The 13,048-nt window shown below is 39.0% G+C and overlaps 1 protein-coding gene across 3 annotated transcripts in view; it reads right to left on the bottom strand.

Annotated features, from left to right (window-relative positions):
• Positions 1–13,048, bottom strand: part of CD28 (CD28 molecule) — a 71,271-nt gene that overhangs the window by 26,521 nt on the left and 31,702 nt on the right. The window contains exon 1 of one of the 3 annotated variants that reach the window (XM_009182835.4): positions 7,484–7,592. The exons of 1 other annotated variant lie outside the window; for it this stretch is intronic. In XM_009182835.4, coding sequence (XP_009181099.1) covers positions 7,484–7,577 — 94 coding nt within the window. In that variant the 5' untranslated portion in view covers positions 7,578–7,592. 3 annotated transcript variants of the gene reach the window in all.

Below are 13,048 nucleotides of genomic sequence, written 5' to 3'. Positions count from 1 at the left end.
ATGATATACGTTCCTAACTGTCTTTACCTTATCTATTTCCTCTCCTTTTCACTGTCTCTGTTTTGTCCCCCTCCACTTTTTCTTAATCCTGTGAAGTCTTATCCTCCTTCTCCATGTCTCTGCCTAAACTCAAAAGTCCCAGCTGGTGTTTCAGCCAAATCCCAAACCATTATTCACACCTTTCCCTCCTATGTTTAACCACTATCTTTTTGAAACTCTTTCCCTCGTTGGCTTTAGTGGCATTCCACTAGCCTCACTGTCCCTTTGCCTCTCTCACCACTTTCTCTGTCTCCTTCACTAGCTAACCATCCTTTTCAGCTGACTCCCATCAGAGCCAGTTTCCAAATTCAGCTCCACTTTCTGCTTTTCTACAGTTATGCCCTCTCCTTTCGACTAGCCATCCATTCCCATAACTTCAGCTTCATTCCAAAGATGAGGATTCTGAAATATTTTCTTCTTACCCAGGCCATTACTTCAAAATGACTTGAAAATAAAGTTTGAATTTCTGTTATCAGTATTCAATCCTTTGCCTAACTGGATTCTCCCCTGCTTCTCCATGACCTCACACATTCAGATTTGCCATCTGTTCTGAGAACATGAAACAGTACTCCTGGTTTAATTTCTTTATTAATCCACCTTCTCCTTCCTGAGACAACACAGCATGGGTAAGAACATGAACCCCAGAGCAAGCAATCCGGATTTACACACTTAGTAGCTTTGTGACCATAAGCAAGATGCTCTACCCACTCTGTGCTTCAGTTTCCCCATCTATGAAATAGTATAATCATAGCAATCATAGTAACTACCTCATAGGACTTGGGGGAAGGTTAAACGACTTAATATGGGGAAAGCCAGGCAGAATACTACCTGACACATTATAAGTAAAAATAAATGTTAGCTAGCAATTATTATTAATAACATTCATTCAGATCTTGTCTACTGTCCAGTCTAATTCCCAACTCTCCATAAAGGCTTACCTTTCTACATAAATCTTACCAGAGTATTTGTTTTCTGCTTCCTCATTTTGTTACTAATTCATTCATTTCCTTCCTCAACAAATATTTATGGAGTAACTACATGCTTACAGCATTGTGCCTAATACAGATGTCAGAAGGATGAATAAGACATGATTCTGCCTTCAAGGAGTTCATAGTCTAGTGGAAAAGAAAATAGATGTGTCAATACACAATAATAATTTGGAGAAACTTGAGAAGGAAAGAAGTCCCTCTCTTTGCCGTTTGGGGTCTCAGAGAAGGCTTCTTCAGGTGAGAGGTGTAGAGGACATGTCAGATTATAAAAATAATGTATGCAGACCAAAGTCCTTAAGTCATCAAATAGCATGGTGAGGTAGTGACTGCCAAGTGGTATTTATCTGTTTCCAGATGTTATATCCTCCTGTTATATATAATCTACTCAACTAAAACATAGAGGCTGTAAAAGCAGAGAGAACTCAGTTAACTACCTAATTACTTGTACTACACAATACTTGTGTACTGATTTTACATGTGTGTATATATATATATATATATATATATATATATATTTTTTTTTTGAGACAAGTCTTGCTCTGTCACCCAGGCTGGAGTGCATTGACACAATCTCTGCTCACTGCAACCTCTGCCTCCTAGGTTCAAGCAATTCTCCTACTTCAGCCTCCCCAGTAGCTGGGACTACAGGTGTGCACCACCACGCCTGGCTAATTTTTGTATTTTTAGTAGAGATGGGGTTTCACCATGTTGGCCAGGCTGGTCTCAAACTCCTGACCTCAGGTGATCTGCCTGCCTTGGCCTCCCAAAGTGCTGGGATTACAGGTGTGAGGCACCACACCCAGCCTATATTTCTTTTTATATTCTCTGAGACTCCAATGGAGATTAAAATATGAGAAGTTTAATAAGTATTTGTTAAGTTGAGCTACACTTCCATCAGAACTCCTCTTCCAAGACCACAACAAAGGCTGAAGTCCCCAGAAGCTTCTTCAAGGAGGTGGATCTGTCACCAGAAGTCTAACATGAAAGACAAATAGATTACATGGTGGACTGTGAGCCAATAAGGTGATTCAGATGTTGCAGAAAGGGGCTCACAATTAGATCAGAGGCCAAAATGAACTATGAATGAGTAGTTCTGAATGACAGCATCAGGAACCATTAACCTGGTTACACTGTCAGCCAGAGTACCCAAGATAATGAAGATGATGACAAAGAAAAAGATGACGACAATGGTGATGCAGAGATAAGGGAGCAGCTCAAAGTTAAGTAAATTCTCCACCACCTTGCAGGTTCTCTTCCAGCAATGAAAACAGAAGCACGTGTAACCTGCATGGTGACACCAGACTAAATAAACATGCCTTTGAAATTAACATTGAAACAGTGAGAAGTCTAAACTCTTTTTTCCAAGCCTTTACCAAATGACTGAGTAGTTCTTGATCCTATCCAGTACACTTCTCTTCTAGTGTTTGGAGTCATCAAAATGAGATTAACAAGGAAAAAATTAGATACTTGCATGCAGCCACCTCTCTGTGAGGCCTGAGTTACCTTCCCCCCAGCTTCAGGCACCAATTCTCATGCTATAGTTATCAGGCTCAAAGCTCTGAGTGAATTGTCTTGGTTTTTTGGTTTGGGGTTTTTGGTGCTAACACCCTGTCATTGGCCAAAACCGGCCAAAGAAATCACCGTAAAAGAGACACAGATATCTTAACACAGCTTAACCAGAGACCTGTTCAGTCAGTCACAAAACCACCCAGATGTAATTTGTCCAGATGCTCAGCTCAACTATCTACTGAGGAGAAAAGTTCCAGCCTCTGTGAAGTTCCATAAATAATAAATTTCTTGAAGAAAAAGGCAAACAAAAATTTAACCAACATGAAAAAGAGAAGAAGATTCTATCCCTTGCCATGACCTGCTGGGAAACAATTGTGCTTTGAAGGAGTGTCTGTCCTCTGATTTTTAGACAACAAAGTCTGAAATGAATTGTGTATCCTTATCAATGCTACACTAGTTAATAAAGGGCTTTTGTGTTAGAGATGATAAACCACAACAAAATTTTCTTCTGGGATGTTGGTGGCATAAAAATTTTCATCTTGTAAATGTCAGCACACTGCATGCAGGAAATACTTGGAGGAAGATATCCACACAAGATAAAAGCCAAATGGTAATCATATGGCATTTCTCCACCCTTGAAAAAAAGAATAAAGACGTTAAAAAGGAGGAGGGTCTATGTCTTAAAGAAGGGGAGGCAGCGAGATCCTCTCCCCTTCCATAGTAAAAGTTTGAATGTGAGAGCTTTGAAGTTACAATCACAGATTCATTTCTATTTCTAATCTATTTGTGGCAATGACTCATTCCATTTCCTGGTATTGATATATTGATATTAATTTTACAGTCCTTGCTGTAAACGTCCTTGCTGGATGGTCGCCTTAAAAAACACAATGTGGGCCGGTGGCGCAAGCCTGTAATCCCAGCACTTTGGGAGGCCGAGACAGGCGGATCACGAGGTCAGGAGATGGAGACCATCCTGGCTAACACGGTGAAACCCCGTCTCTACTAAAAAATACAAAAAAAAAAAACTAGCTGGGCAAGGTGGCGGGCGCCTGTAGTCCCAGCTACTCAGGAGGCTGAGGCAGGAGAATGGCGTAAACCCAGGAGGCGGAGCTTGCAGTGAGCTGAGATCCGGCCACTGCACTCCAGCCTGGGCGACGGAGCGAGACTCCGTCTCAAAAAAAAAAAAAAAAAAACACAATGTGTTAACTAGGACATGGTAGTAGAATAAAACAAATCCTTAAGCAATGCCTATACTTTTGAAATATCCATCAAATTTACTTGAAATGACAAAATATCCAGTCAATTTCTTTTAACAGAAAAACTGGCCACCACGTTTTGGAAGTCATGTAAATGTGGCAACCTGTTGATTTTTCGACATCCATCTTTTCACCTTACTTTCCAAAGCCCAGTCTCAGAGCAACCCTTAACTGTGAGAAACGAATTACTTCTTTCCATATACAACTAGCTCAGGGGGGTGGGAGAAAAAAGAAAGAAAGAAAAAAAACAAAACAACTAGCTCAGGAGAGTCGTTGGCTGAAGACTAGAGTAAAAATAAAATTTTTAATTACTTTGCTTTGCTGATGACTTTTTATTAAATGTCAGTTATTTTCCTGCCTTCCATGCCTCTCTCAGAAAAATAAGTGCTGAGAGGAAGGCACTGGAGAAATTAGCTCTGTCCAAACTGGCCATTTTGACAGTTTTTTGCCCAAGTTTTGGAGAAGTGAAAAGGAATGGCCTCATGGAAAAATAAGCGGTATTATGGTGATTTTTCTCTTCATACTGCGTGATTAGGCTTCCTAAGAAAAATAGCCAATATGGCCTGAAACATGTGACCAATGTCATGTATTTTGTGCATACCATCCTTCTATCATCAATCCCAGAGCATTTCCCTTTTAAGGCTCTGTAGTTCTGGGCTGGACTCCTATCCCAAAGTCCAGCAAAATCCTCTCTGTGGATCTCAGTTGCGCAATTATCCAAGTCTGGTAGAAAAGATGCAAAGGGTTTATCTAAGTTATGGTTTCCTCACTCTTCCTAAATCACACTTCTTTAACTTAGTCATAAATATCTCTCTACACTGTCATCCAACTCATAGGGAATCAGGTTGGACTTAACCTTTATAGAATAAATATTTTAAGCTATGCGATGAACAAATAAGTTACATTTACATTATTAAATTAATGGAAAAAAGAACTATTCTTCATATACATATATACACATACATTATTAACGGAAAGAACGACTATTCTTCATACACATACATACACACACATGCGTGCACACAGATACACATCTCAACACAGGCATAACAGTGGTTTCTCAGACCTAGCTAGGACAATTACACTTTGACCAGAGAATTTCCTTATCTGTAATTTCTTCATGGAAGGTGTATACGGAGAAAGGGAAAGCACACAAGAAGCTTTGCACTATTTCATTAGAATGCATCATAATTTTTGTGTGTGTGAGAGAGACTGTTGCCCAGGCTGGAGTGCAGGGGTGCGATCTCAGCTCACAGCAACCTCCGCGTCCCAGGTTTAAGCAATTCTCCTGCCTCAGCCTCACAAGTAGCTGGGATTACAGGCGCATGCCACCACACCCTGCTAATTTTTTTGTATTTTTAGTAGAGATGGGATTTCACCATGTTAGCCTGGCTGGTCTCCAACCCCTGACTTCAAGTGACCCACCCGCTTCAGCCTGCCAGAGTGCTGGGATTACAGGTGTGAGCCACCGCACCCGGCCGAATCATACATTTTTTATGTTGTCATTCTTTTCTTGCTCCTAAGTTTTCTTATAGGAAAAGACTGGAAAAGTGTCCCCTTCACTCCCATCCCTTTCCTTCTTCATTAGATAGTCACTCAGTATCAAATGCTAAAAGTTATTAGAAACGTGAATTGGCATTTGAAAAGTAAATATATCTCAAAGCAGAAAACAAAGGCCCTACGTGTGTGAACTCTCCAACCACTTATCCAGCTAGCCCCCTTTTAATAAACGTTCTAAAGAAAACATGCAAAGTTTTGAGTCTTACCAAAAACTCTTCAAAAGAGAGTGAATAAGTTGATGACAGATAGGTGTCCACAAAGCACATCAGAAAAGTATTTAGTGTACAATTAACAATTTTAAATAGTTTTCAGTCAGGGTAGGCTTCCTTTGACTAACAAATTAAGAAATTTTAAATATTCTTTTAAATAAGTTTTAGACCTTTTTAAAATAAAATTTAAGGATTCTTGTAGAATATATTTGGTAGCTGTAAATGCTTGGTACCAGATCTCATTGCCAACTCATGTCTTTCATTATATCAACACGTTTTATAAATATACACAATTTGTGCTCACTGGTACATCAGCCCATAATATAAATGGGTATATATGCAACTACTGTACCTCTGAAGATTGGAAAATTATACTCTTTGGGCTACATACACTTAATGTTTAAGAATAACAACAAATAATGCAGTCTCTGTACTGCCAAAATAAGAAAGAAAATTGAAGACACTGGCTTTTCAATGTATCTTTCAGGGAAAATAACTGTCCTTATTTAAGCATGACTGTTGACCCCTATCAGTCAAGTTTTTGAACCAAGCGGGGGCCTTTTTCTAACTCTGAGAACAAGTTGAATGAGCATCTTACTCCAGTCCACCCAAGCAACAAGTTCTTTCTGTTAGGAATTGTGCTTGTGATTTTCCGAAGTTAATGTAACCCTGGATTTACCTGGGTCCATGAAATTACAAATCACACCATGTTAGATGGAACAGCATAATAATCAACAACACTGGCTCTGAAGTCAGACTAAGGTGGTTCAGACCCTGCCTCCAATAGCTGCCACCTGTACATCCCTGGGCAAATCCCTTAATGTGCCTACCCCTCAGTCTCTTCATCTGAAATGAAGTTAACTCTAATACCTACCTTCTAGTTAGGAGAACTGTGCGCTGCTCAAAGTGCTAGATGTATTATCCTCCTCATCATCGTCACTGGGAACTTAAAGAATTTTAAATCTAAGAAAATACATTTTGGCCGATTGTAAAAGGAAACTAATTTATTAATATTGGTATTGCAGCAGCTTCTGTGGTGACTCCAGGATTCATGTTGGAACTCATTCAATTCAGGTAGATAGAGTAATTACAATTCACATTTATCTTGCAAGCCAAGCACGGACTGAGCTAAGCCCTTCACATGGATTATTTCATTTTACCTCACAATGACCTTGAGGTGAGGTTTCTTATTATTCCCACTTTACAGATAAGGAAACTGAGATTTAGAGAGTTTAAATTGTAGCCTAAGCTTAGCTAGTGAGAATTGGCCCTGTGATAGGAACACAGGCGGCCTAAATTCAGAGCTTCCAGAACCAATCTACTTACAGCAGCTTTCTTAAATTTAAAAAAAAAAAAGAAAGAAAGCAACTATATATAAGTTAAAAATTCTTGCCGGGCATGGTGGCTCATGCCTGTAATCCTAGCACTTTGGGAGGCAGAGGCAGGTGGATTGCTTGAGCTCAGGAGTTCAAGACCAGCCTGGGCAACATAGTGAAACCCCGTCTCAATTAAAAAATAATAATAATAATAGTAATAATAATAATAATAAATTCTTGAGACACTATCAACTAATAGCTAGAGAAACATCACTTGTTTCCAAGGGACTTTTGTTAAGATACTATATTGTAGTCTGAGAATCATTGATTTTCAAAATAACACATTGCCCTATTATAGCAAAACTACACTTCAAATGTTCAAATTTCACACATTGTTAGAAATTTAAAATAAACTAAGCCAGTCGAAAGACCTCAAAAAATATTTAGAGAAAGTAAGAAATTAAAATTGTTTACCTGTTACTTGAATTGAGGGGAGTAAGTTGAGAGCCAAGAGCAGCCTGAGCATCTTTGTCCTGACGATGGGCTAGGGTTCCAGCCCCTCCTCCCCGAGGAACCCAAAGTGTGAGGGGAACTGAAAGACGCACCTGCCAAGGCCTGAGAGTCTCCGTCATCCACGGCCACCACCACCGCCACCATCCCCTTAAGGCACATGATCAAGGCACTCAAACCACAAGGCATCCTGACTGCAGCATTTCACACAGGATATAACATTGTTTTGATGACTTTAGACTTTTACTTCTATTTTTAAAGACTTTTTTGTCACTGAAAAATAGTCGGTCACTACATGATGGGCTTATGGGAATTATTCTTCACTGATGGATATCAAGAGTTGTGGAAAAGGGGTGCTACAAATCCATTAGAAATGTAACATTTGTGTGGAACATAAGGTAGCCCTCTGGAGCATTTAGCACACAGTGCTTGATTTATGTCAAGCCTCCTCCAACTCACTTCTAAGAACTTTGCAAAACCCATTCTACTTGCAAGCAGCCAGCCAGCTGAATATCTGGGGGAGGTTCCCTAAGCAAAGGGAAAGTCAAAACAACATTCTTTGTTTTAGCGGGATGGTAAGACAACCAAAAGCCCCTGTGTCTCATGCTCTCTATGTCCCTCAAGGTTAAGTAATAGGGCGAACAAAGGAGGTGGAGGCTGCTGTGAGCCAGGATTTCGTGAGACTGCACTATAGCCACCCCTCTGCACCCCTCTTCCCAGGCCCTTTGCAGAGAGGGTTATTCCACCAGCACAGCCAAATGCTCTCTTCTTCCGGCACCTACGTCAGTATCTCGTACTCAATGACTTCTTCAAAACTTTTCCAGTAATTTTTTTCTTCTTTTTGATAATTTAAGCTTTGTCTAATTATTCTAGCTGGGGATTTTGTGTTTGTGGGTTGTTTTAAAAGATAACTTGTATCGCTTTTTATTCTAACTATAAAAGTAAGACATATTTCATAGAGAATGTTTAGAAAAATTATAAGCATTAAAACAAGATTCATCCATAATCTTACCACCCTAATATAAACACTGCTAATATTCTGGTCCACTGCCTTGCATCTGTTTGTCTATTAAGATTTTTACATCTTTAATATCATGTTTTACTTACAGTTTTCATCAGATATGTACTATTATTTGTTATATCTTGAACATATTCCCACGTCATTTAAGTATCTTTATAAACATTATTTGTAACTGATGCATAATATTCCATTCTATAATTATATCATAAATTGTTTAACAAACCCCTAGTGTTGTTACCTTTTTTTTCTTTGCTATTTTAAAATGCTAGAGTCAACCTCTTTGATGACCTAGCTGTAAGAGGAGGCAGGCTTCATGTCCCTCCCTCCTGATCTGATAAATGACAGATCAAAAGTGTTTCCTCTCCTGGTAGACCTTCTTTGTTCACACTTCAATTTTGCCACAAACACAGTCTTTGTGAACCCCCCTTACTAGCACATCTTTTGGTCCTTTGGAGAAATTTGTCCTTGGAAATGATTCATTCACACTTCTGAACTGTAGGTAAGTGACAAAGCCATGCCCTGAGTCCTGGAGAAGACTCACTTCTGGAATTTGACTCAGCCTTCCTGGCTCTGATCCTCTATCCAGTTAGGGGAACCCATGCCTTACCCAGGGCCTGAAGTCTATCTGGGGAAAATTTACAGATGGCAAGGTGACCTTTCCTAAAAGGTCATCCCTATTCTAGAGCCACCAAACTACCCAGATCTTAGAACAAGAGGCTCTGAGACTTGTTATACATACCAAGAATATATACAGTAGAAACATAGGTACCCAGTAGTTTTCCATAATCAGCAACAAAAGGCTAAGGAGTGAGTTAATAACTGTCTTCAAGCATGTTAAAGATGACTACATAGCATCTAGTTAATACTACGTAAATAGTAGTAATCAGGTCAAACTTCCCTGAAAAAGAAACAGTTCACTCATCTGGTCTAACTCCTTTATCTTGCAGAGAAGGAAGCTGCAGCCCACAGAGGTCAGCTGACTTATATGAATTCACAAAGCAATAATTAAATATTATTGGCCTTATTATTTGACCAGCCATATTTGATTTTCATTCCATAGAATAAAAAGAAACACAAACTTTGACATTTGCCTTCCTTTGTTTTAACATGTATGACACTAAAGAAGCAAACCATTTCATTAGAATCCTTTCACATTTGCTTTTGAAATCCAATGGCATTCACATATACCAAGAGGTAGAAATTACAGAAATAACATAAGGACCTTAAATCCAGCAATACACAGGACACTGAGACCCTACAACATTTTCGGTAAAAATAATAGCATTTCCATACCAAGAACTTTACATTCCAGATCTCATTTAATACACAACCTGTGAGGAAGATTATTATTATCCCCATTTTACAGATGAGCAAACTGATCTGAGGGGGGTTAAGAATTATCAGAACAAAAGAATGTCATTTTTCACAGAATTTGCAAAAGCAATCCTAAAACTCGTGTGGAATCCAAAAAGAGCTGAATAGCCAAAGCAATCCCAAGCAAAAAGAACAAAGCTTTGAGGTGTCACATTACCTAACTTCAAATTATATGATAAGATTATAGTAACCAAAACAGCGTGGTACTAGTATAAAAACAAATACATAGAACAATGGCACAGAATAGAGAACCCAGAGATAAAGCCACTTTACCTACAACCAACTGATCTTCAACAAAGTTAACAAAAACATATGCTAGGGAGGGGACTCCCTATTCAATAAATGGTGCTGGGAAAATTGGCTAACTATATACAGAAGAATGAAATGGGGCCCATACCTCTCACCATATACAAAAATTGACTCAATATGCATTAAAGCCCTCAATGTAAGACCTGAAACTATAAAAACTCCAGAAGAAAACCAAGAAAAAACTCTTCTTTACATCTGCCAAGGCAAAGAATTTATGAACAAGTCCTCAGAAGCAAAGGCAACAAAATAGACACATGAGACTTAAATAAACTAAAAAGCTTCTGCACAGCACAAGAAACAATCAACAGAGTAAGCAGACAACCTGTAGAATGGGAAAAATATTTGCAAACTATATTTTCTGACAAAAGGCTGATAACCAGAATCTACAAGGAACTGAAACAATTCAACAAGAAAAAACAACCCCATTAAAAAGTAGGAAGAGGACATGAACAGACATTTTCCTTTCTTTTTGTTTTTTTAAATTTACTTCAAGTTCTGGGATACATGTGCAGAACATGCAAGTTTGTTACATAGGTATACATGTGCCATGGTGGTTTGCTGCACCTATCAACCCATCATCTAGGTTTTAAGCCCCATACATATTAAGTATTTGTGCTAATGCTCTCCCTCCCCTTGCCCCCCACCCCCTGACAGGTCCCAGTGTGTGATGTTCCCCTCCCTGTGTCCATGTGTTCTCATTGTTCAACTCCCACTTATAAGTGAGAACATGCGGTGTTTGGTTTTCTGCTCCTGTGTTAGTTTGCTGAGAATGATGGCTTCCAGCTTCATCCATGTCCCTGCAAAGGACATGAACTCATTCTTTTTAATGGCTGCATAGTATTCCATAGTATATATTTGCCATATTTTCTTTATCTAGTCTATCATTGATGGACATTTGGGTTGGTTCCATGTCTTTGCTATTGTAAATAGTGCTGCAATAAATATACGTGTGCATGTCTTTATAGTAGAATGATTTATAATCCTTTGGGTATATACCCAGTAATGAGTTTGCTGGGTCAAATGGTATTTCTGGTTCTCGATCCTTGAGGAATCGACACACTGTCTTCCACAATGGTTGAACTAATTTACATTCCCACCAACAGTGTAGAAGAGTTCCTATTTCTCCACAGCCTCGCCAGCATCTGTTGTTTCCTGACATTTTAATAATCTCCATTCTAACCGGCATGAGATGGTATCTCATTGTGGTTTTGATTTGCATTTCTCTAATGATCAGTGATGATGAGCTTTTTTTCAGGTTTGTTGGCTGCATAAATGTCTTCTTTTGAGAAGTGTCTGTTCATATCCTTTGCCCACTTTTTATGGGGTTGTTTGTTCTTTTCTTGTAAATTTGTTTAATTTCCTTGTAGATTCTGGATATTAGACCTTTGTCAGATGGATAGACGGCAAAAATTTCTCCCATTCTGTAGTTTGTTTGTTCACTCATGGTAGTTTCTTTTGCTGTGCAGAAGCTCTTCAGTTTAATTAGATTCCATTTGTCAATTTTGGCTTTTGTTGCCATTGCTTTTGGTGTTTTAGTCATGAAGTCTTTGCCCATGCCTATGTCCTGAATGGTACTGCCTTGGTTTTCTTCTAGGATTTTTATGGTTTTAGATTTTACATTTAAATCTTTAATCCACCTTAAGCTAATATTTGTATAAGCTGTAAGGAAGGGGACCAGTTTCAGTTTTCTGCATATGGCTAGCCAGTTTTTCCAGCACCATTTATTAAATAGGGAATCTTTTCCCCATTGCTTGTTTTTGTCAGGTTTGTCAAAGATCAGATAGTTGTAGATGTGTGGTGTTATTTCTGAGGTCTCTGTTTTGTTCCATTGGTCTATATATATGTTTTGGTACCAGTACCATGCTATTTTGGTTACTATAGCCTTATGGAATAGTTTGAAGTCAGGTAGCAGGATGCCTCCAGCTTTGTTGTTTTTGCTTAGGATCCTCTTGGCTATATAGGCTCTTTTTTGGTTCCATATGAAATTTAAAGTAGTTTTTTCTAATTCTGCAAAGAAAGTCAATGGTAGCTTGATGGTGATAGCATTGAATCTATAAATTACTTTGGACCATATGGCCATTTTCATGGTACTGATTCTTCCTATTCATGAGCATGGAATGTTTTTCCATTTGTTTGTGTCCTCTCTTATTTCCTTGATCAGCAGTTTGTAGTTCTCCTTGAAGAGGTCCTTCACGTCCCTTGTATGCTGTATTCCTAAGTATCTTATTCTCTTTGTAGCAATTGTGAATGGGAGTTCACTCATGATTTGGCTCTCTACTTGTCTATTAGTGGTGTATAGAAATGCTTGTGATTTTTGCCTATTGATTTTGTATCCTGAGACTTGGTTGAAGTTGCTTATCAGAAGGAGTTTTTGGGCTGAAACAATGGACATGAACTCATTCTTTTTTATGGCTGCATAGTATTCTATAGTATATACGTGCGATCTCAGCTCACTGCAACTTCCGCCTCCCGGGTTCAAGCAATTCTCCTGCCTCAGCCTCCCAGGTAGCTGGGATTACAGGCAAGCACCACCACACCCAGCTAATTTTTGTATTTTTAGTAGAGATGGACTTTCTCCATGTTGGTCTGGCTTGTCTCGAACTCCCAACCTCAGGTGATCTGCCTGCCTCAACCTCCCAAAGTGCTGGGATTACAGGCATGAGCCACCACACCCAGCCCATACACGTGCCATAGTTTCTTTATCCAGTCTATCATTGATGAGCATTTGGGTTGGTTCCAAGTCTTTGCTGTTGTAAACAGTGCTGTAATAAACATACGTGTGCATGTCTTTATAGTAGAATGATTTATAATCCTTTGGGTATATACCCGGTAATGGGTTTGCTGGATCAAATGGTATTTCTGGTTCTAGATCCTTGAGGAATTGGCACACAGTCTTCTACAATGGTTGAACTAATTTACATTCCCACCAACAGTGTAAAAGACTTCCTATTTCTCC

This window comes from Papio anubis, chromosome 10 (genome assembly GCF_008728515.1).
Source record: "Papio anubis isolate 15944 chromosome 10, Panubis1.0, whole genome shotgun sequence".
Lineage (NCBI taxonomy): Eukaryota > Metazoa > Chordata > Mammalia > Primates > Cercopithecidae > Papio > Papio anubis.
Note: the sequence above shows the minus strand (reverse complement) of the source record. Positions and strands in the feature narration are given on the sequence as shown.